We start from the raw sequence: 24,851 nt of genomic DNA, 5'->3' as shown, positions 1-24,851 counted from the left end.
TGCTTCAGAAAGTTACAGGAAGTCCTTGACTTACAATCAGAGCTGGGGCCCGAATTTTGGTTGCTAAGCCATCAAGTGAGATGTCACATATGCAGGGCATCCAACCTACGACCGATTGCTTAGCAACCGTTCGATGTTATGACAGACTATAATCAAGGACTATGTGTACCCTGTACATACAATGTAATGTAATACAGGTAGTCCTCGGCTTACGACTACAGATGAGCCCCAAAATTTATGTTGCTAAGCGAGACATTTGTTCAGAGAGTTTTGCTCCATTTTAAGACCTTTCTCACCATGGTTGTTAAGTGAATCATTGCAGTTGTTAAATTAGTCGCATGGTTGTTAAGTGAATCTGGTTTCGCCATTGACTTCGTTTGAGAGAAGGACGCAAAAGGTGATCATTTGACCCTGGGACACTCCAACCGTCATAAATATGAGTCAGTTTGCCAAGCGTCTGAATGATGATCCCGTGACCATGGAGATTCTGCAACCGTCGTAACTATGAAAAATGGCCCTAAGTCATTTTTTCCAGTGCTGTTGTAACTCCGAACGGTCACTCAATGGAACGGCGATAAGTCGAGGACTGCCTTACGTAGAGAAACATAACTTGCACTGAATTTTAAAATAAAAAGTTACCGGAAGAAACTCAGGCAGGGATCTAAACACGTGTGACCTTTCTCTCACGTGTGTCCGCAACAGCTGTGTGCAGCGGGGAGATCACGGATGCATCCGGAGTGGTTTTATCCCCCAACTGGCCCGAACCGTACGGAAAGGGGCAGGACTGCATCTGGGGCGTCCACGTGGAAGAGGACAAGCGCATCATGTTGGACATACGTGTGTGAGTGGACTGCTTCTCTCCTCCCCTCTTTCGCACCCAGGCCCAGCTCTCCTTAAGGCAGGCGAACCCCCGCGCACAAGTAGCCCTGGATTTAGGACTACCGTTGAGTCCAGAGTTTCCGCTGCTAAGCAAGCCAGTTTTTAAGCCATGGTGGCGCAGTGGTTAGAAGGCAGCATTGCAGGTTAACTCAGTGCCCACTGACAGCAGTTCGATCCTGACCGGCTTAAGGTGGACTCAGCCTTCCGTCCTTCCGAGGTCGGTAAAATGAGGATCTAAATTGTTGGGGACGATATGCTGACTCTGTAAACTGCTTAGAGAGGGCTGTGAAGCGATATATAAGTCTAAGCACTATTGCTTTGGAAGGAAGGAAGGAAGGAAGGAAGGAAGGAAGGAAGGAAGGAAGGAAGGAAGGAGGGGAAGGAAGGAAAGAAAGAAAGAAAGAAAGAAAGATGGGGAGGAGGAGGAAGGGAGGCAGGAAGGAGAGGGAGGGAGGGAAGGAAGGGGAGGGAGGGAAGGAGGGAAGGAAGGAAGGAGAGTGAAGGAAGGAAAGAAAGAAAGAAAGATGGGGAGGAGGAGGCAGGAAGGGAGGCAGGAAGGAGAGGGAGGGAGGGAAGGAAGGGGAGGGAGGGAGGGAAGGAAGGAAGAAAGGAAGGAAGGAAGGAAGAAAGAAAGAAAGAAAGAAGGAAGGAAGGAAGAAGGAAAGAAGGAAGGAGGGAAGGAAGGAAGAAAGGAAAGAAAGAAAGAAAGATGGGGAGGAGGAGGAAGGAGGCAGGAAGGAGAGGGAGGAGGAAGGAAGGAGGAGGAAGGAAGGAAGGAAGGAAGGAAGGAAGGAAGGAAGGAAGGAAGGAAAGAAAGAAAGATGGGGAGGAGGAGGAGGAAGGAGGAAGGAAGGAGAGGGAGGAGGAGGAGGAGGAGGAGGGAAGGAAGGAAGGAAGGAAGGAAAGAAAGAAAGATGGGGAGGAGGAGGAGGAAGGAGGAAGGAAGGAGGAGGAGGAAGGAGGGAGAGGAAGGAAGGAAGGAAGAAGGAAGGAAAGAAAGAAAGATGGGGAGGAGGAGGAGGAGGCAGGAAGGAGAGGGAGGAGGAAGGAAGGAGGAGGAAGGAAGGAAGAAAGGAAGGAAGGAAGGAAGAAAGGAAAGAAGGAAGGAAGGAAGGAGAGTGAAGGAAGGAGGGAAGGAAAGATGGGGAGGGGAAGGGAGGGAGGACAACTTGCCTCTAAAAGCTGTGGCTGCCCCATCACCAGAGGCTTTTAAAAAGAGATTGGACCGCCATTTCTTGGGAATCATATAAGGTCTCCTTTTCAAGCAGGGGGTTGGACTAGAAGACCTCCGAGGTCCCTTTTATTTTGTCACTCTCTTATAGAAGAATTTTTTATTGGCCAAGTGTGATTGGACACACAAGGAATTTGTCTTGGTGCATATGCTCTCAGTGTACATAAAAGAAAAGATGCGTTCATCAAGGTACAACATTTACAACACAATTGATGATCAATATATCAATATAAATCATAAGGATTGCCAGCAACAAGTTATAGTCATACAGTCATAAGTGGAAAGAGATTGGTGATGGGAACTATGAAACGATTAATAGTAGTGCAGATTCAGTAAATAGTCTGACAGTGTTGAGGGAATTATTTGTTTAGCAGAGTGATGGCCTTTGGGAAAAAACTGTTCTTGTGTCTAGTTGTTCTGGTGTGCAGTGCTCTATAGCGTCGTTTTGAGGGTAGGAGTTGAAACAGTTTATGTCCAGGATGCGAGGGGTCTGTAAATATTTTCACGGCCCTCTTCTTGATTCGTGCAGTATACAGGTCCTCAATGGAAGGCAGGTTGGTAGCAATTATTTTTTCTGCAGTTCTAATTATCCTCTGAAGTCTGTGTCTTTCTTGTTGGGTTGCAGAACCGAACCAGACAGTTATAGAGGTGCAAATGACAGACTCAATAATTCCTCTGTAGAATTGGATCAGCAGCTCCTTGGGCAGTTTGAGCTTACTGAGTTGGCGCAGAAAGAATATTCTTTGTTGTCCTTTTTAATGATGTTTTTGATGTTAGCTGTCGCTTGGATTATTGTAATGCTCTCTACATGGGGCTCCCCTTGAAGTGCGTCCGGAGGCTTCAGTTAGTCCAGAACGCAGCCGCGCGGGTGATAGAGGGAGCTGCACGCAGCTCCCATGTAACACCTCTCCTGCGCAGGCTGCACTGGCTACCTGTGGCCTCTCGGGTGCACTTTAAGGTGTTAGTCACGACCTTTAAGGCGCTCCATGGCTTAGGACCTGGGTACTTACGGGACCGCCTACTGCTACCACATGCCTCCCACCGACCCGTACGCTCTCACCGAGAGGGACTCCTCAGGGTGCCATCCGCCAAACAATGTCGGCTGGCGGCCCCAGGACTTCTCTGTGGGGACACTCTGGAACGAACTCCCCGGGCATACGCCAGATATCTGACCTTCGGACATTCCGTGAACTGAAAACATATCTCTTTATTCGCTGGCTTGAATGAAATTTTAAACCTAAATTTTAGCAATTTTAATGGGGTTATTGGTTTTATGGTAAATTTCTTAAATTTTTCAGGCTCATTTAATAAGTTTTAACTGATTTTAATTTTGTATATTGTATATTGTTCTTTGTTGGTTTTATTCTGCCTGTACCGCCCTGAGTCCTTCGGGAGAAGGTATAAAATCAAATAAATAAATAAATAAATAAATAAATAAATTTGAGATCTTATATGATAGAACCCAGAAATTTGAAGGTTTCTTGTTGATACTGTGTTGTCAAGTATTGTGAGAGGTGGAAGTATGGAAGGGTTTTCCTAAAGTCTACCACCATTTCTACGGTTTTGTGTGTTCAGTTCCAGATTGTTTTGGTTGCACCACAAGGCTAGTCGTTCGACCTCTCGTCTATATGCGGATTGTCATTGTCTCGAATGAGACCAATCACTGTTGTGTCATCTGCGAACTTCAGTAGTTTAACAGATGGATCATTGGAGATGCAGTCATTGGTATACAGAGAGAAGAGAAGTGGGGAGAGCACACAGCCTTGGGGGGCCCCTGTGCTAATTGTACAGGTATTTGATGTGATCTTGCTTAGCTTCACCTGCTGCTTCCTGTTTGTTAGGAAGCTTGTTATCCACAAGTCTGTTCCGGTACCTGTAGCTGGTTTAGCTTAGTTAGAAGAATGTCTGGAATGATGGTATTGAATGCTGAACTAAAGTCTACAAAAAGGACCCTTGCATAGGTCTTTGGAGACTCAAGATGTTGTAGGATGTAGTGCAGAGCCATATTAACAGCATCATCTGTTGATCTATTTGCTCGGTATGCAAATTGCAAGGGGTCTAACAGCGGATCCGTGATGGTTTTCAGGTAGGAAAGCACTAGCCTTTCAAAGGTTTTCATGACTACAGATGTTAGAGCAACTGGTCTGTAGTCATTCAGTTCCTTGATGGTGGGCTTCTTGGCACTGGGATGATGGTAGGCGTTTGAAGCAGAAGGAACATAGCACATCTCTAGTGATTTATTGAAAATATGGGTGAAGATGGGGGCCAATTGGTCAGCACAGACTTTTAAGCAAGAAGGAGTTATCTTGTCTGGGCCTGGAGCTTTTCCTGGCTTTTGTCTGTGAAATAGGTCCTGCACTTCCTTTTCTGTGATCACTAGGGGTTGTGAACCCAATGAAATGGGGTCAGTTGTAGGAGGCTTGGCTGTTGTTGGTGTGTCTGAGATGGGGGTTGTGGAGATAGGTGGCTGTAGTTTCCTTTCAAACCTGCAGTAAAACTCATTCAGGTCATCTGCCAGTTGTTGATTACCTTCAACCTGGGAAGGATGTTTGCCATAGCCGGTGATATTTTTAAGAGTTTTCCACATGTTTGCTGGTTCATTTGCTGAAAATTGATTCTTTAGCTTTTCAGAGTAGCTTCTTTTTGCTGCTCTTATCTCCCTTGTTAGTGCATTTCTGGCCTGATTGTACAGCATTTTATCACCTTTTTTGTAGGCTTCCTCTTTGGAATGTCGTAGCTGCTTAAGTTTAGGTGTAAACCAAGGTTTGTTGTTACTGTGTATTCGCAAGTTCCTTGAAGGTACACATAGGTCTTCACAGAAGCTGACATATGATGTTACAGTATCTGTGAGTTCATCTAGGTCTGCAGAGGTATCTTTAAAAATATTCCAATCAGTGCAGTCAAAACATGCCTGTAGCTTTAATTCTGATTCCTCCGTCCAGGTTTTCACTGATTTAATTATTGGTTTTATGGCTTTAAGTCTTTGCCTGTAAGCAGGTACAAGGTGAATCATGCAATGATCAGAGTGTCCTACAGCTGCACGTGGTAAAGACCGATAGGCATCTTTTAGTGTTGTGTAGCAGTGGTCTAGAGTATTCTTGCCTCTGGTGGGACAATTGACATGCTGAAAGTATTTTGGTAGTTCTTTCCTTAAGTTTGCCTTGTTTAGATCTCCCAAAACAATGGCCAGTGAATCAGGGTGTTTGGCTTCAGCCTCCATGATTTGGTCAGCTAGAGTTCTAATGCCTCGTTTACACAGGCTTGTGGTGGGACATAAACAGCAATTAGAAGAAATGAGGAAAATTCACGAGGCGAATAGTAAGGTTTGCAATTGATAATTAGAGTCTCTAAATTGTTGTCACAGAATTTGTAAATTATGTTAAAATCTTGACACCAGGTTGAATTAATATATAGGCATAAGCCTCCTCCTTTCTTTTTACCAGATGTTTCTGGAATCCTGTCTGATCGTTCAATTTGAAATCCTGGAATGTTCAGGCTGCTATTTTCAATTGATTCATTTAACCAGGTTTCAGAGAAGCATAGGACTGCTGAATTGCGAAAATCAGAATAGTATTTGTTTAAGAGGAGTATTTCATCCATCTTATTTGCAAGTGAGCGTATATTTGTTAGGAAAATTGAAGGCAGAGGAGTTTTAGTGCGACTTCTTAATCTGTTTAAGATCCCAGATCGTTTACCTCTTTTCCTTCGTTTCCGTCGTTTGGTTTTTTTAGTAATCCATGGCTCCGTGGGAATTGCCTCCTCCTGTGTTAGAATCTCCTCCGTGTTTGTAAAGACAGGCGGGGGTGAGATTAAAGAAAGCTGCTCCTTAAAGAAATGTTCCTTAATTTTTAGCAGATGGTCTCGTGAGTAGGAAATCCGTAGTGAGTCACAGAGAACAATTAGAAATAAAGAAACAATTAGAGAGCATTTCACCGAGGCAGCCTTCGTCGGCGCCATTTTAGGTAACTAACTACTTATTCTAATCTAGTTTATTCTAGTAAAACACCACAAGCCTTGATTGATGGTCAGGGGGAATGCTTGCCAACTCTCTGCCTGGCAACGCAAAGCAGGGAAGAACTGGAAACAGGGCCTGGCACACATACACAATACACACACACACACACACAACACACAAGTGGGGCTGCTCCTGGGATTTCAGAGTGGGAATTGAGTTTCATTTGAAGGAGCTTTTATCTGGCTCTGTGGTTTTGGAAAAATTGTCATTTCTGCCAAATTCTCCCACCGGTGTTTACATGACAATAGAAGGCAGGCTAGAAGCGAAGGTTGTTTACGCCAACATGAGTCAGCAATACATGCGTGTTTGGCGCCCGGTGCAGCCCAGCTAGGCCCACACGTGGCAACGCCCCAACCCGGGTGACAAACTGGGTTTGCTTTCTTTTGGGGGGGGGGAAAAAACTCGAGATAACGTGAGAAAAGTCAACTCGGAGACATTGAGAGGAATGGAGACAGAGAGATTCAGCCGTCCTTCACGGGAAGAATTTATTTATTTTTCTTCCTTTCCTTCCTTCTGTTTTCTTTGACAGGTTTCCCTCCCTTTGTGGATCCTACAAAGGAGGGAAATCTGGGCCCAGCTGATAAAGAGTCTTATTAATAGAATATTTGTAGCCCAGGGTTGAACTGTGGGGCCCTTGGTTCTCTCTGAGCCGGGTTGTTTCCTTGCAGACGTTTCATGACCCAACTAGGGAACATCATAAGGGCTAGAAGGGAGGGAGGTTTGCAGGAAGGAGGAGGAGGACTGTGGGGTCCCTGGTGCTCTCTGAGCTTGGTGGTTTTCTTGTAGACATTTCGTGACCCAGCTAGGTAACATCATCAGTGCTGGAAGGAAGGAAGGAAGGACAAGGAGGAGGAGGGCGACTGTGGGATCCTTGGTGCTCTCTGAGCTTTGGTGGTTTTCTTGCAGACGTTTCATGACCCAGCTAGGTAACATCATCAGTGTTAGAAGGGAGGGAGGTTTGCAGGAAGGAGGAGGAGAAGGAAGAGGAGGAAAAGGACTGTGGGGTCCCTGGTGCTCTCTGGGCTTGGTGGTTTTCTTGTAGACATTTCTTGACCCAACTAGGGAACATCATCACTGCTAGAAGGGAAGGGGGGTTGTGGAGGGAGGGGAGGAGGGGGAGGACTGTGTGGTCCCTGATGTTCTCTGAGCTTGAGTGTTTTCTTGCAAACATTTCGTGACCCAACTAGGTAACACCATCAGGGCTAGAAGAAAGGGGGCGTTTGCTGAGGGGAGGAGGAGGAGGAGGAGGACTGAAATGTGCCTTCTGAGCTTGAGTGTTTCCTTGCAGACGTTTTATGACCCAACTAAGTAATATCATCAGGGCTAGAAGGGAGTTCGGGGTGTGGAGATCCAGATCTGGAGGCCAGGCTAAGAAAAATACAGAATAACATCCAATTTAGAAGCGAATTATTGGGTTTTCTTCCTCGTAATTTGCTATGAACGTGTCAAAGGGGGCCCCCTTGTTGAGGCAGCCATCTTTCCTCCCCCCACCCCCCAATTTGTCCTTAAAGGTTGCACCTTGGCAAGGGGGACACGCTGACGTTCTACGACGGGGACGACCTGACGGCCCGCATCCTGGGTCAGTATTCCGGCTCCCACCGGCATTTCCAGCTCTTCACCTCCATGGCTGACGTCACCGTCCAGTTCCAGTCGGATCCCGGGAGCAGCACCATGGGCTACCGGAACGGTTTCATCATTCATTTCGCCGGTAAGCGGAGCAGCTGCCTTCCCCGGAGACCCTCCGAACAGCTTTCGCGGCTCAGCTTCCAACATGCGTGGCGGGAGGGGAGGGCACATTGAAATTACAGGTAGTCCTCTACTTACGACCGCAATGGAGCCGAAAATTTCCATGGCTAAGTAACACAGTTGTAAAACAAATTAGTAAAAAGGTCGCTTTACGGCCGTTCTTGCCTCAGCTGTTAAGTGAATCACAATTGTTGTTAACTTAGGAGCACGGTCGTTAAGTGAATCACTGCATTTGTTGAGTCAGCAGCATGGTTGTTAAGTGAACCACTGCGGTTGTTCACTTAGGAACATGGTCATTAAGTGAATCACTGCATTTGTTGAGTCAGCAACATGGTTGTTAAATGAATCACTGCAGTTGTTCACTTAGGAACACGGTCGTTAAGTGAATCACTGCATTTGTTGAGTCAGCAACATGGTTGTTAAATGAATCACTGCGATTGTTCACTTAGGAACATGGTCATTAAGTGAATCACTGCATTTGTTGAGTCAGCAACACGGTTGTTAAGTGAATCACTGCAGTTCACTTAGGAACACGGTCGTTAAGTGAATCTGCCTTCCCCATTGACCTTCTGGCCAGCAAAGTTAATGGGGAAGCCAGATCCATTTAACAACCGTGTCCCTGACTTAACCACTGTGTCAAGAAACGTCGTAATGTGGGACTCAACTCACTTAACAACTGCCTCGCTTAGCAACGGAGATTTGGGGGCTCAACCGTGGTCGTAAGTCGAGGACTACCTGGATATCTTTGGAAACCCAGTTGAGGCAGCAAGGAGAGGGAGCTTCCCATTGGGGGTGGGTTAAAAGGGGCTCTCGTCCCCCTTCCCCCCCCCCCCGTCCAAAGGACCCCTCACCCGCCTCCCTTTCGCTCTTCTTCCCTGGCAGAGGTTGCCCGCAACGACACCTGCCCGGAACTGCCGGAGATTCCCAACGGCTGGAAGACCCCCTCACATCCGGAGCTGATCCACGGGGCCGTGGTTACCTACCACTGCTACCCCGGCTACGAGCTGGTGGGCACCGAGCTCCTGATGTGCCACTGGGATTTGGTGTGGAGTGGGGACCTGCCCTCCTGCCAGAGAGGTGAGGGGTCTGGGGCTGGGAGGGGGGAGGAGGAAGAGGAGGAAGAACCCTGCATGCCAGGTGCTTGTGGGAAGGGGAGTGGAGGAGAGGGAGGGACAAAGGAAGGAAGGAAAGTAGGGGAGGAGTGAATGAATGAATGAATGAATAGCACTAGCAATCCCACTTAGACTTATATACTGCTTCCCAGTGCTTAAGAATAGAATAGAATCTTTTTATTGGCCAAGTGTGATTGGACACACAAGGAATTTGTCTTGGTGCATCTGCTCTCAGTGTACATAAAAGAAAAGATACGTTCATCAAGGTACAACATACAAAAGGGCCTCTGTGGCTCAGACTGGTAAGACAGTCTGTTATTAACAGCAGCTGCTTGCAATTACTGCAGGTTCAAGTCCCACCAGGCCCAAGGTTGACTCAGCCTTCCATCCTTTATAAGGTAGGTAAAATGAGGACCCAGATTGTTGGGGGCAATAAGTTGACATTGTTAATATACAAATGGATGAAGACTATTGCTTGACATAGTGTAAGCCACCCTGAGTCTTCGGAGAAGGGCGGGATATAAATGCAAAAAAAAATAAAAAATAAAAAATAAAAAAAAATAAAAATAAAAAAACATTTACAACACAAATGATGGTCAATATCTCAATATAAATCATAAGGATTGCCAGCAACAAAGTTACAGTCATACGGTCATAAGTGGAAGGAGATTGGTGATGGGAAATTTACGGCCCTCTCTAAGCAGTTCACAGAGTCAGCCTCTTGCCCCCCAACAATCTGGGTCCTCATTTGTCCCACCTCGAAAGGATGGAAGGCTGAGTCAACCTTGAGCCTGGTGAGATTCTAACTGCTGAATTGCAGGCATCCAGCAGTCAGCAGAAGGAACCTGCAGTACTGCACTCTGACCACTGCGCCACCGTGGCTCTCATGAATGAATGGGAGGGAGGGAGGGAGGGGAGGAAAGGAAGGAAGGAAGAAGGAAGATGGGAATGAGTGGGAGGGGAAAGGAGGGAAAGGAAAGGAAGTAAACGGGTAAAGAACGGAAGGGAAGAGAAAGAGACAAGTCTGTAAACCACAGGGACATCTGGAGGCACATTAATGCTTTCTTTTCAGATGAAAATTAGAGATACCAAACTTTTCCAAGAGAAAATTTTCCTTTCTAAGTAATTTGTGTACTTGTGATAGAAATACGTTTGTGTAGTCCCTAATGCTTTCTAGGCTGGGTGGTTTTCTTACAGATTTTTCATTACCCAAACTCAGTGTTAGGAGGGAGGGAGGTTTATGAAGAGGAGAGAAGGAAGGAAGGAAGGAGGGAAGGAAGAAAGAGGGGAGGGGAGGGGAGGAAGAGAGGGAGGAAGGAAGGAAGGAAGGAGGAGGAGGAGGAGGAAGGAGGAGGAGGAGGAGGAGGAGGAAGGAGGAAGGAAGGAAGGAAGGAAGAAGGGAGGGAGGGAGGAAGGAAAGAAGGGGAGAGAAGGAAGGAAGAGAGGGAGGAAGGAAGGAAGGAAGGAAGAGGGGAGGGAAGGAAGGAAGGAAGAGGGGAGGGAAGGAGGGAAGGAAGGAGAGGAAGAGGAGGAGGACTGTGGTGTTCTCTGAGTTTGGCTGCTTTCTTGCAGACCTTTCATGACACTTCACCCCACTCCCACCCCCGGGGATGCCCCCCACTCGAGAGAGGCTCCTTCTGGGTCCCCCACCCCACCCCATCAGCTGCCCCAGGGAATTGGGACGGCCCCTGAGCAATGTGTTTGTGTGTGAGAGAGAGAGAGAGAGACGGGGAATGAACGGCTAATTGCTCTCTCCTCTTTTCTTTAGCATCCTGAACAACAAAACAGACAAAAATAGAGCTTAAAATCCTCTGCATTTCGGAACGGGGAAGGGGAAACGTGCCACGATTCCCCAGAAAAAGATCCCACATTTTAAGACAGCATTAAGCGATGTCGAGCGGCCCTTTGACTTCTCAGAGGAGCCAAACTGGGCGTTGATTGACAGCTGCTTTCCAAGAATTTAGAGCAGGCTGTGCAATCTTGGCCATTTTTAAGACTTGTGGACTTCGACTCCTAGAATTCCCTGCCAGCCTATGGAATTCTGGAAGCGGAAGTCCACAAGTCTCCAAGCGGAATTGGGCCCCTTCTGCTCTAAGGACTTCGACTCCCAGAGTTCCATAGGCTGCCTGGGGAATTCTGGGAGTTGACGTCCACATGTTTTCAACTTCCTGACCTCCGGACCTTCCGCCGCGAGCTGAAGACTTATTTATTCTTCCGCGCAGGACTGGCATAGAATTATTATTATTATTATTAATTTTAATGGGGTTTTATGGTTAATGTATTTTAATTGTGGGCCAAATTTAATAGGTTTTTAATATTGGTTTTAATTGTATTGTATTTATTCATTGTTGGTTTTATCTGGCTGTAAACCGCCCTGAGTCCTTCGGGAGAAGGGCGGTACAGAAATTAAATAATAATAATAATAATAATAATTATTATTATAATTATTATTATTATTATTATTATTATTATATTTTATTATTATTATTATTTTATTATTGTTATTGTTGTTATTGTTGTTATTATTGTTATTATTATTATTATTATTATTATTATTATTATTATTATTATTATTATTATTATTATTACTATTACTACTATTATTATTATTATTATTATTATTATAAGCAGCCAAGATTGGACCCTCCCTGATTTAGAGTCTTCCCCAGGAGAAACTTCTTGACTTAGAAGGAAGGAGGGAGGACCCCAATGGCAGAAGGATTCTAGGGGGGCCCCAATAGCCGGTGCATAGTGGGGGGGGACATTTCCTTAAAGCAGGGGTCTCCAACCTTGGCCACTTTAAGCCTGGCGGACTTCAACTCCCAGAAAGCCCCAGCCAGCAAAGCTGGCTGGGGCATTCTGGGAGTTGAAGTCCTCCAGGCTTAAAGTGGCCAAGGTTGGAGACCCCTGCCTTAAAACTTCTCCATTGTGCTTGTAAAACCACTTTTGACTTTCTGTTGGGTGGGTTAAGAGCTCCCCCTACTGGCCGATGAGGGGATCGTTGTTAAGTCTGGAACATCCAAAGGAGGCGTTGCGAAAACAGCGTTCTGCTTAATGACTGAGCGCTGACAAAACTATGACCAAACCCATTTTATGACTGTCACAAGTCATGTCCGTGACGGGAAGGCTCCGTTACTGTCGTAACTCGCGGACTGTCTGTACCCGTTCATTTTTTTCTGGCTTCGTTTTATCCTGACCCTTTTAAGTACGGGGGATCCTTGATTTACAACGATTTCTTTAGTGACCGTTCAAAGTTACAACGGCACTGAAAAAAGTGACTTAGGACCCTTGTTCACACTTACGACTGTTACAGCCTCCCTGTGGCCAGAGGAGCAAAATCCAGGTGCTGGGCTTGTATTTCTGTCGGTCGCAGTGTCCCGAGGTCACGTGTTCCCCTTTTGCGACCGTCAACCATCTGACCAGCCAAGTCCATGGGGAAGCCAGATTCACTTAACGACGGTGTTCCTAACTTAACAATGGCAGGGATTCACATAACAACTGTTTCCAGAAAGGTTGTAAAATGGGGCATTTGACAACTGTCTCACTTAGCAACAGAAATTTTGCACTCGATAGCGTCATAAGCTGAGGAGTACCTGTCTCTGTGTGTGTGTGTGTATATGTGTGTTTGTGTGTGTGTGTATATGTGTGTTTGTGTGTGTGTGTATATGTGTGTTTGTGTGTGTGTGTATATATATGTGTGTGTGTGTGTGTGTGTGTGTCTATAGGTATGCATCTGTGTTTGTGCATATGTGTCTCTGTGTGTGTATAGATATAGATATATATCTGAAATAGTATAGCTTCTCCTGTTTGAGCAGGGGGCTGGACTAGAAGATCTCCCAAGACCCTTCCAGCTCTATTTTGTGTGTATGAGAGCATCTGCACCAAGACAAATTCCTTGTGTGTCCAATCACACTTGGCCAATAAAAATTCTATTCTATTCTAGTCTAGTCTAGTCTAGTCTAGTCTAGTCTATGTGTGTGTACGTAGGTACCGGTATATATATGTGTGCATTTGTATGTGTGAGGGTATATACACATATATATAAAATAATCAATTGTGTTGTAAATGTTGTACCTTGATGAACGTATCTTTTCTTTTATGTACACTGAGAGCAGATGCACCAAGACAAATTCCTTGTGTGTCCAATCACACTTGGCCAATAAAATTCTATTCTATTCTATTCTATTCTATTCTATTCTATTCTATTCTATTCTATTCTATTCTATCCTATTTCTATTCTATTTCTATTCTATTTCTATTTCTATTCTATTTTATGCTATTCTGAATGTATCTTTTCTTTTATGTACACTGAGAGCAGATGCACCAAGACAAATTCCTTGTGTGTCCAATCACACTTGGCCAATAAAAAATTCTATTTTATTCTATTCTATTCTATTCTATTCTTATTGCTATTCTATTCTATTCTATTCTATTCTTCTCTTCTCTTTTGTAGCCTATGACTTAATGATATTAAGTATTGAATTTGTACCCTATGGCCATCAATTGTGTTGTAAATGTTGTACCTTGATGAAGGTATCTTTTCTTTTATGTACACTGAGAGCATCTGCACCAAGACAAATTCCTTGTGTGTCCAATCACACTTGGCCAATAAAAATTCTATTCTATTCTATTCTATTCTAGTCTAGTCTAGTCTAGTCTATGTGTGTGTACGTAGGTACCGGTATATATATGTGTGCATTTGTATGTGTGAGGGTATATACACATATATATAAAATAATCAATTGTGTTGTAAATGTTGTACCTTGATGAACGTATCTTTTCTTTTATGTACACTGAGAGCAGATGCACCAGGACAAATTCCTTGTGTGTCCAATCACACTTGGCCAATAAAATTCTATTCTATTCTATTCTAATTCCAGGTCATAAGTGGATTATGGGCGTAAGTCGAGGACTGCTTCTAAAAGAGGGGGTGGGGATGGGGGTGTCTGCACAGCCCTTCCAGGGCCTTTTGCCAAAGGCTTCTGAGCGCAGACCCCTCCCAATGAGGCAGCAGCTTCCCCCTCTGCCCCGGGGGGGGGGTGCCTCCCCCTGCCTGCCTACCGGTTCCCTCTTTGTCTCTCTTAGTGACCGCTTGTCCAGACCCCGGAGACGTGGAGCACAGCCGTCGCGTCGTCTCTGCCAACAAATTCCCGGTGGGCTCCGCCATCCAGTTCCTCTGCGACAAAGGCTACCTCTTGGCCGGCACCGCGGAGATCGTCTGCCACGACCGGCCAGCCGGCGGCCCCAAGTGGAGCGACCGGCTGCCCAAATGCATCCGTAAGCTGAGTCTGGGGTCTTCGGCCCAGGAGGAGGGCGAGAGGCTAGCCAGGGGGCAGGAGCCTTGGCCGATGATCAGAGGTCAAAGAAAGACAGGCAGTCCTCAACTTACGACCATTTAGTCATTTAGTGACCATCTGGAGTTACTTGAAAAAAGTGACTTACGGCCGTTTTTCACACTTAACGACCGTTGCGGCAGCCCCGTGGTCATTCGATCAAAATTCAGATCAAACTTGGCATCCGACTCATATTTATGACGGTCGCAGTTTCCCACAGGGATCACGCGATCCCCTTTTGCGACCTTCCGATGAGCAAAGTCGGTGGGAAAGCCAGATTCACTTAACAACCGTGTTACTAATTTAACAACTTCAGTGATTCGCTTAACACAGGGGTGTCCAAAGTCGGCAACTTTAAGACTTGTGGACTTCAACTCCAGTCCACACCTTTGCTGGCTGAGGAATTCTGGGAGTTGAAGTCCACAAGTCTTAAAGTTGCCAAGGTTGGAGACCCCTGGCTTAACAAATGTGGCAAGGAAAGGCGTAAAACGGGGCAAAACTCACTTTCTAACTGTCTTGCTTAGCGATGGAACTTTTGGGCTGAGTTGCATTCGTAAGTTAAAATTAGAAAATTTAGAACTCTGCCGCCTTCGACATGACCTGAGTTTAACTCATAGAATCATCTATTACAATGTCCTTCCTGTTGAAGACTACTTCAGCTTCAGTTGCAACAATACACGAGCACACAACAGATTTAAGCTTAATGTTAACCGCTTCAATCTTGATTGCAGAAAATATGACTTCAGTAACAGAGTTGTTAATGCTTGGAATACACTACCTGACTCTGTGGTCTCTTCCCAAAATCCCCAAAGCTTCGACCAAAAACTGTCTACTATTGACCTCACCCCATTCCTAAGAGATCTGCAAGGGGTGTGCATAAGAGCACAAGCGTGCCTACCATTCCTGTCCTATTGTTTCCTTTCGTTATATCCAATTGTCGGACTTCGACAATTACCTGACCTTAGGACCTTTCGCCGCGAACTTAAAACTTATTTATTTCATATGGCTGGACTAGCCTGATTTTTATTTTTATTGGATGGGTTTTTAAAATTGTGTTATTTTACGGGGGAGTATGTTTTTTAACATTTTGGGCATTTAAATTAGTTTTTTAAGGGTTGTTTTAATTATTGTGTGTATTTATATTTTATCTGCCTGTGCCTACCATTCCTGTCCTATTGTTTCCTTTCGTTATATCCAATTAATTTAGTTATTACATACTCATACTTATATATATATGCTTATATATTGTATAGTTATTTCATGCTTTTGTCACTGTGTGACAAAATAAATAAATAAATAAAATAAATAAATAAATTGCCATCGACCAGGGTATTCTCGCGGAGCGGCTTCGGGAGAGGGAAGTGGGGGGGGCCTTGTGCTATCCTGGTTCACTTCCTTCCTTCACTTGCTCTCAGTCAGTGCTGATAGAAGCGGAGAGATCCAGCCCTCGCCCGCTGCTTGGCGGGATCCCGCAAGGCTCGGTACTCTCTCCGCTCCTGTTCAACAAGCCGCTGGGTGAGATCATCCGTCACCGTGGACTGAGGTGTCAGCAGTAGGCTGATGATACTCAGCCATATCTCGGCAGGTGCCTGGAGGCTGTTAGGGGCTGGAGGAGGAGCAACAGGTTGAAACTAAACCCTGGCAAGACCGAGGGGCTCTGGGTTTGGGGTTTGTTGGCTCAGGAAGAATTGCCACCTCTGGTCTTGGATGGGGTAGCACTGCCCCAAAGAGACGCTGTGCGTAATCTGGGGGTTCTCCTGGACCCAACGACTCCTGCTCGAAGAACAGGTGGCGGTCACGGCCAGGAGGGCCTTCGCGCAACTCCGAGTGGTGCGCCAGTTACGCCCTTTCCTGGACCGGCAATCCCTACTCACAGTCACTCGTGCCTTATTCCCCTCCCGTCTCGACTATTGCAACGCGCTCTACATGGGGCTGCCCTTGAAGAGCATCCGGAAACTCCCGTTGGTGCAAAATGCAGCGGCCCGCCCGGTTTGTGTGCCCATGTATCACCTATCCTGCAGGAGCTATATTGGTTGACGATTTGCTTCCGGGTGCAATTCAAGGTACTGGTTGTCACCTTTAAAGCCCTTCATGGCTTGGGACCAGGTGATCTGAGGGACCGTCTTTTGCCGGGCACATCTACCCGACCCACCAGAGCAGGGAGGCAGGGAATGTTGCAGGTCCCATCCCCGAGGGAGATACACCTGGTGGGACCCAGAAGAAGGGCCTTCTCCATGGTGGCTCCCTCTCTCTGGAACATCATTTCCTCAGAGATTAGAAGGGCCCCCACTCTAATTCTCTTCCGGAAGGCGCTGAAGACCTGATTCTGCCAGCGGGCCTGGGGAACCCAGAGCGGGAGGGAGCCCATTCAGTGGCTCATGTGATCGGCTGTCGCTGGGGCGGGAGGTTTAGTTTAGTTTAGTTTAGTTTAATTGAACTTATATACCGCCCTTCTCCCGAAGGACTCAGGGCGGTTTACAGCCAGATAAAACCGAACTACAAAAATTGAAAACATTTTAAAATCTAATTAAATTAAAGGCCGAAACAAATAAAACAATAATAAAACTGTAACAAAACCCACGTTTAAAATACTTCAGGCCAGCCATGCGCGATAGAACAAGAAAGTCTTGAGCTCGCGTGGAAAGGTCCGGAGGTCGGGGAGTTGACGTAACCCCGGAGGCAGCTCATTCCAGAGGGCAGGAGCCCCCACAGAGAAGGCCCTCCCCCTGGGCGCCGCCAGTCGACATTGTTTGACTGACGGCACCCTGAGGAGGCCCTCCCTATGGGAGCGCACAGGTCGCTGGGAGGCTATTGGTGGCAACAGGCAGTCCCGTAGATACCCCGGTCCTAAGCCATGGAGCGCTTTAAAGGTAGTAACCAACACCTTGAATTGCACCCGGAAGACCACCGGGAGACAGTGCAGCCTACGCAGGAGTGCTGTTACATGGGAGCCTCGATTTGCTCCCTCTATCACCCGCGCGGCCGCATTCTGGACCAGTTGGAGCCTCCGGGTGCTCTTCAAGGGGAGCCCCATGTAGAGAGCATTACAGTAGTCCAGGCAGGGTCAGGGGTGATTTTATTATATTTATTTGATTTTTTTATGAATTTTACTGTTTTTTAAATGTGGTTTTTTTATATTCTGTAAGCCACCTTGAGTCGCCATGGGTGAATAGGCGGCACTATAAATCTAATAAATAAATAATAATAAAATTACAAAAATTTTGGCTAAAATTTAGTCCGAGGTTCATTTTCCAAATCAGTGCAGCTAGTCCTCGATTTACGACCGCAATTGAGCCCAATATTTATGTTGCTAATTGAGACATACGTTAAGTGTGTTTTGCCCCATTTTATGACCTCTCTTGACACAGTTATTAAGTGAATCAATGCAGTTGTGAAGTGACTGACGCGGTTGTTAAGTTGAATCTGGCTTCCCCATTGACTTTGCTTGTCAGGACGTCACAAAAGGGGATCGCGTGACCCACCCCCACCCCCGGGGAAACTGTGACCGTCATAAATATGAGTCAGTTACCAATTGTCTGAATTTTGATCATGTGACCAGGGGGGGAGGCTGCAACGGTCATAAGTGTGAAAAACGGTCCTAAGTCACTTTTTTCCATGCCATTGTAACTTTGAACGGTCACTAAGTGAACTGTTGTTGTTTTTTTATTGAAAAAGTTTTAAAAAACAAAAACATTTCCCCCCCTTTTTCCCCCCCTCCCAGAAAACCCCTTCCCCCCTCCCCCCCCCCGGCTTCCCGGGTCAATCACAAGGTATTGTTATACATAAACCAAACATAGAATAAAATTTTCCCTTCAATCCAATTAACCTCATCCAAATCTTTTCATCTCCCAACCCCTCCCATTACATAAAATAACTTCCTAATTATTCAAAGGCAATCTGATATTTCTTAATCTGATATCTGTTTTGTAGATAATCAATCCATTTTTTCCATTCAATTAAATATCTTTCCTGCGTATTGTCTTTCAAAAAAGCTGAGATTTTAGCCATCTCAGCCAAATTAATGACTTTCAGTATCCATTCTTCTATTGTAGGTACCTCTTCTTTCTTCCAATATTGTCCAATCAACAGTCTTGCTGCTGTTATTAAATTCAGAATCAGTTTAGTCTCAATCCCTGTATAATTCCCAAAAGGAAAAATTGTGGCAGGAACTTTATCTTCTTCTTCAGTACATTTTGAATAATCCACCAAATTCTTATCCAAAAGACCTTAATTTTCTTGCAAGTCCACCAAATATGAAAATATGTAGCGTCATCACAGTCACACCTCCAACATTTCGCTTGGATATTAGAATACATACGTGATAATTTTTTGGGATCTAAGTGCCATCTATAAAACATCTTATAAAAATTTTCCCTTAAATTCTGTGCTTGTGTAAACTTAACATTTCTAACCCAGATTTTCTCCCATGTTTCCAACATTATTGGTTCCTGAATATTCTGTGCCCATTTTATCATACAGTCCTACTAAGTGAACTGTTGTACAGGCGAGGACTACCTGCATTTCTTACCTTAACAACTTTAAGGTTTCTCCTGTGCCCATCTAAAAAACTAAAAATCAACGAGCAAAATCAAAACCGGGGCGGAAAGGAGTTCAAATCTGTCAGAGTGCTCACAGTGGGACCAGAAGTGGGATTCACTTACCTTCCCTACTGGTTTGCAAATATAAGTGCGTGCGTGCTCACATTTGACCTCAAATGTGACTTCCTCTGCACATGGGCATGGCCTTCCACGCATGCTCTTTGCTCGCGCATTACGTCCAGGCGGGTGGGCAGAGCCTCCTGTAGTCGCCACTATGGGTTCGCCCGAACCGGAAAAAACCGGCTGAATCTCACTACTGAGTGTGGCTATGTGAGACAACCCAGGAAAAAAATACAGCAAACAGAGGTTTGTATTTAAATAGTGGTTTTATCTACAAGGAATATATACATGCATGTACTTTAGTCAGACCTCAAACAAACAGCAATCAGCAATTACAGCAGGGAAGCACAGAGAGGGAGAGATACGCCCCAACAGGGCCTCTTCTTATAACAGGCTCTTAAAGTGATACCAGCCCAAAAACCTTGCTGACTCATTCCTAGCATTACATCATCGTAGCAGCTGGTCTGCTCTTAAATCAGGGGTCTCCAACCTTGGCAACTTTAAGCCTGGTGGACTTCAACTCCCAGAATTCCCCAGCCAACTTTGCTGGTCAGCTCTTAAATCATTAATCTAACAGAATCCTGCCGTTCTCTTCTTCCAGCCGAGGTCTACGAACCCTGCACCAACCCAGGCGGACCTGAACACAGCACTCAGCACCCCGAAAAGCGGCTCTACCAAACCGGGACTACCCTGCGCTTCACCTGTGCCACCGGCTATCTGCCGCTGGGCAACACCATCCTCCGATGCCTGCCTGGGCACCCCTCGCACTGGAGCAGCCCTCCCCCGCTTTGCAAAGCCGGTCAGTGTCCGCGAGGCTGGGAGGTATAGTGGGTCAGGGATGAGGGTCAGCTCTCCGGAATCCTCTGCACGGAGTGGGTAGATCTCACATACTCCAGGTAGTCCTCGACTTATGACAGTTCATTTAGTGACCATTACAATGGCACTGAAAAAAGAAAATTATGACCGGGTTTCACACTTACGACCCCACAATCACATGATCAGAATTCAGAGGCTTGGCAACTGACTCGTGTTTACGACGGTTGCAATGTCCCGAGGGGACACACGGTCCAATTTTGTGACCTTCTGATCCGCAAAGTCAATGGGGAAGCCAGATTCACTTAACAACCAGGTGACTCACTTAAAAACGGCAGGGATTCGCTTCTGCTCTGGCCAGAAAAAGGGTAAAACGGAACAAAGCCTGCAGAAAAAGTCGGATGGCTCAAGATAATTAAAAATAACTAAATCAATCAGTCGCCAAGCAGGCGGGAGTGGAGCATGGGCACCTGGTTTCCACCACAGTGTGTTGTGTCTGCGCCCCCCGAGCCGGGCCCCCTGCCAGAAAGTGACTTGGAAAGTGAGGGGGAAGGGCCATCAGGACTTACCTCGGGAGCACCGGCTTCCCTGGCTCAGCTCCAGGAGCCAGAGGCAGGCCAGGTGGAAGAGATAATGAGGCCTCCATCCCCTGACTCTTCCCACCCCCAGGCCATGCCTTCAGACCCAGCTGATGGCAATCAGGCCTGGCTGAACCCTAGGTTTCGTAGGCAGGAGAGGCGGGAACAACAGAAGCAGGGGTGGGGCAGGCCTAGGAAGTACTGAGTCATGGAGTCACACCCCACAGGATATAAAAGCAGCAAGGGCTGCTATGCCTCTTCGTAGCAGGCAAATCAATTGCTTAACTAGAGCTGAGGTACTGTTTGTTCCTGGGTGACTCATCGGCATCAAGGGAGATAACAGAGTCACTTGGCAGGCGCTCGCTAGTTTGCTGCCAGTGCTGATAGTGCCGGCTAATTAAGCCATCGCTCAGACTGAGGCGAGGGGGGGACAGAACACAGTGTTTCTCAACCTCGGCAAATTTAAGATGGGCGGACTTCAACTCCCATCATTCAGAGATGGCTGGGAAGTTCTGGGAGTTGAAGTTCACCCATCTTAAAATTGCCGACGTTGAAAAACTGCTCGAGGGGCTGGAAAGACAGAATTTCTGAGATGGGAAAATCGCTTTGGGAATTGCCAGCTTGCGATGCCCTTCCATAATGCCACCCTCTGCTTCCTTTCCAGCCTCCAGCAATGAGTTTTATGCCAACCCGAAGCTGGACGGTAAGACGGGAAGGATCCCAAAAACTTCCTTTGCCCAGGCTGCTGCCTCCTTCTGCTGGGGGTGGGGGGGGGGTTGTGCTGTGCTACTACCTTGCTTTTTTTTGACTGCCCTACAAGTCAGCCCCTCTAGGGCAAGGGTCTCAAACTCAAGGCCTGTGGGCCAGATCCGACCCACGGGGGTGCTTACATCTGGCCGTCAGGGCGGGTCTGGCAACCGCAAAGGACCGGCTAACAAAAACGGAGCTCGGGTGGGTGGGGCACGTGCAGCCCCCCCCCAAGCTCTGTTTTCATTGGCAGAGGACAATCAAACCAAAGTAAAAACAAACCAAAAGGAGAATTTGCATTTGAGCATGCAAGAAGGGTCAGGAAAGGAGAGAGGGAAAGAGGAAAGAAAAAGATGGGAAGAGAGCAAAGAAAGAGGGGAAGGAAGAAGAAAGGAGAATGAAGAGGGAAGGAAAAAGAAGAGAAGGAAAGAAGGAGGGAGGGAGGAAAGGAGGGAGGGAGTAAGGAAGGAAGGAAGATGAGAAGGAAGGGAAAAAGGAAAAAGGGAAGGAAGGAAGGAAGGAAAAAAACCAGAAGGAAGGAAGGGAAATGAGGAGAAGGAAGGAAGCCATAGTGGCACAGTTGTTACAATGCTGCATTGCAGGCTAACTCTGCCCACTAACCAGCAGTTCGAATCTGTCCAGGCTCAAGGTTGACTCGGCCTTCCATCCTTCCGAGGTGGGTAAAATGAGGACCCAGATTGTTGGGGGCCAAGAGGCTGGCTCTGTAAACCACTTAGAGAGGGCTGTAAAAACACTGAAAAGCGGTATATAGGTCTAAGTGCTATTGCTTGGGAAGAAAGGAAGGAAGGGAGGAAGGAAGGAAGGAAGGAAGGAAGGAAGGAAGGAAGGACATACATTATAATGGGATGGAGGGAGGGTGTCAGGGGAGTCCTGCCTTAGCACTTGGCCAGCATAGGTGCCCCCGACAGGAGTCCCATGTCACGCCCACCATGGCCACGGCCATCCTGGCCACACCCAACACCCAGCCACGCCCACCCCAGCCACACCCCATGCCCACCCACCCTCCGGGCCCTCCGAGGTGAATGACAACCCTGATGCAACCCTCAATGAAATGGAGTGACACCCCTGCTCTAGGGGGCTGAGCTTTTGGGGTCCTGCTCTCCCCCCTCTCTGCTGCCCTGCAGGTGCCCCCAAAACTGAGCCTCCCGTTTCTTCCTGCAGCTGTGGCCAAGGTGATGCCAGCCAGGGACCCCTTGCAAGGCTCCAGCGTGGCTTTTGCGGTCTTCCTACCGGTGGCTGTCGTTGGCCTTCTTCTGGGCACCGTCTACCTGTGCATTTCCAGGTGAGCTGCGGTGGATGGGTGGGAGAGCTGACTGGAGGGGAGGTGGGGGACATAGCCTCCCCCCCACCCTTGGGTCCTGACCCCCCCGTCTCCTTCCCTCCTCTCTGTCTGCCCAGGCATCAGGGGAAGTCCTCACTGCCAGCACCTCTGTCAGCTTCACAGTCCTACGACCAAATGGCTGACGAGTCGGCTTTTGACAATCCCACCTATGAGACTGGAGTAAGTGGGCCCCCCTTCCTTGCCCAGCTGCGCCAAATAGGGAGACAGGAGGGGCCACTGGGTGGGGCATAAGGGTGTGTTTGTGTGTGTGTGTGTAGAGAGAGAGAGATGATATATATAGATGATAGAGAAAGAGAGAGAGAAACAGATAGAGTTAAGATAGATAGATAGATAGATAGATAGATAGATAGATAGATAGATAGATAGATAGATAGATAGATAGATAGATAGATAGATAGATGGATGATAGGTAGGTAGATAGATAGATACAGATACCAATAGATAGATAGATAGATAGATGATAGATAGATAGATGATAGATAGATAGATAGATAGATAGATAGATAGATAGATGAGAAAGAGAGAGAGCTATGGTATAAGGTCTCCAACTCCTCTGGGGTTGGACTAGAAGACCTCCAAGGTCCCTTCCAGCTCTATTCTGATTGATTGGGAGGTGGGGAACTGGGAGCCAAAGCTCTCCTCCTCAGCCTGGCATCCTCGGATTATAACTCCCATCAGCCCCGGCTGCCAGGCTCAACAGAGCAGGTTGGGAAAATATTCCCATTTCCCTATGAAGTGTGGATTGCGTTCCCATCCTTAGTGGATCTTAACTGATTTGCATCCTACCTCATGGGGTGATCCACCAAGCCATCTAGAAGGATCCTTTCTATCCTCCATCTCCAGGATAGCAAGTTTGTTAAGAGTGATTAAGACTCCAAACTAGAAAGCAGAAGAGGGTGGATTCTAGTTTTGGCTTAGGAAAGAAGGCCAGCTGGGGGACTTTGGGCCAATTACCAGGAGACAGTGAATTCTAGTCCCACCTTAGGTGTGAAAGATAGGTGGGGGACTTTGGGCTAATTACCAGGAGACTGGGAGTTCTAGTCCCACCTTAGAAGTGAAAGCTAGCTGGGTGACTTTGGGCCAATTACCAGGAGACTGGGAGTTCTAGTCCCACCTTAGAAGTGAAAGCTAGCTGGGTGACTTTGGGCCAATTACCAGGAGACTGGGAGTTCTAGTCCCACCTTAGAAGTGAAAGCTAGCTGGGTGACTTTGGGCCAATTACTAGGAGACTGGGAGTTCTAGTCCCACCTTAGAAGTGAAAGCTAGCTGGGTGACTTTGGGCCAATTATCAGGAGACTGGGAGTTCTAGTCCCACCTTAGTTGTGAAAGCTAGCTGGGTGACTTTGGACTAATTACTAGGAGAGTGGGAGTTCTAGTTCCACTTTAGGCAGCTGGGTGACTTTGGGCCAATCACTGGGAGACACCCCCCCACTCTGGTTTAGGGGAAGGGGCTGCCTTGTTTAATTTGTTCCTGGTGGGGGGGGCTGAGAGGCCGACCTCCAAGGGCCCAACCCTCTGCAGACTTTTCTCTCTGCAGGAGATGCCGGCGGCAGCGTATGAAGTCTCCATCTAGGGCAGAAGCCGCCCCTCGAGGGGGGGAGCCGGAGGGGCAGGCCCCACCCCCCTGGATCACGGAGGCTCCCCCGCTCCTCCCCACACTGAGAAAGGACCTGTAAATACCTCCCAGGAGGACCATCACACGAGGGGCTGCTGGTGGATGGTGTATCCCACTCCAGGACCCCACGGCAGCTGTAACATCGGACCCCCAGCCCTTTCTCAGCCAGGAGGGTCTCCTGTCCTGCTGACCCACCTGGGATGCTCCCCACCCCACCCCAACTTCCTTCCAGATCTCTCTAAAAACGCTCCTCACCAAGCTCTTGAGATGCCTCCTGGACAATCTTCAGCAACCATAATGGGACCCCCAACTTTTTCAAGCCTGGGTCGAGACACACACACCCCCGAACAGCCTGCCCCCCCCCCCCGGAAATTGGACGCTTCCTCTTCGGAATAAATATCCATGGGGATTCTCCATCCTCCAGCACACGGTTGTCCCAAAAGTCCTTTCCCCTCAAAAGGCAGCTGGAATGGAGGTTCTTGGGTCTGTTTTTCCTTGGAGACCTTTCGCTTCCCATCCAAGAAGCTTCTTCGGTTCGGCTCGTCTTCAGGAAGTTCTTCCTCCTCCTCCTCCCTTCTAACACTGATGACGTTACCTAGTCAGGTTATGAAACGTCTGGTAAAGAAAACCACCAAGCCCAGAGGGAACCAAGGACCCCACAGTTCAACCCTGAGCTACAAAGAGTCTCCTTCATTGGTACTGATCCAAGCAGCTAAGTAGGTTCAGACCCGCTTCAGGCATGGAAAGGGGACCACGAGGAA

General features: G+C 47.2%; 1 protein-coding gene across 1 annotated transcript in view; it reads left to right on the top strand.

The window, feature by feature from the left end:
- SEZ6 (seizure related 6 homolog) overlaps positions 1-24,417 on the top strand; it is a 62,921-nt gene extending 38,504 nt beyond the window's left edge. Inside the window, exons 9-17 of the mRNA XM_058163836.1 lie at positions 703-841; positions 7,637-7,833; positions 8,754-8,948; positions 14,069-14,260; positions 19,576-19,773; positions 21,030-21,068; positions 22,295-22,415; positions 22,532-22,634; positions 24,013-24,417. Of these exons, the coding sequence (XP_058019819.1) occupies positions 703-841; positions 7,637-7,833; positions 8,754-8,948; positions 14,069-14,260; positions 19,576-19,773; positions 21,030-21,068; positions 22,295-22,415; positions 22,532-22,634; positions 24,013-24,048 (1,220 nt within the window). The 3' untranslated portion in view covers positions 24,049-24,417. The remainder of the gene's footprint in view (positions 1-702; positions 842-7,636; positions 7,834-8,753; positions 8,949-14,068; positions 14,261-19,575; positions 19,774-21,029; positions 21,069-22,294; positions 22,416-22,531; positions 22,635-24,012) is intronic.
- The last annotated feature ends 434 nt before the right edge of the window (positions 24,418-24,851 follow it).

Source organism: Ahaetulla prasina, chromosome 1 (assembly GCF_028640845.1).
Source record: "Ahaetulla prasina isolate Xishuangbanna chromosome 1, ASM2864084v1, whole genome shotgun sequence".
Lineage (NCBI taxonomy): Eukaryota > Metazoa > Chordata > Lepidosauria > Squamata > Colubridae > Ahaetulla > Ahaetulla prasina.
The sequence above is the reverse complement of the archived record's forward strand: the minus strand, read 5'-3'. Positions and strand labels throughout refer to the sequence as shown.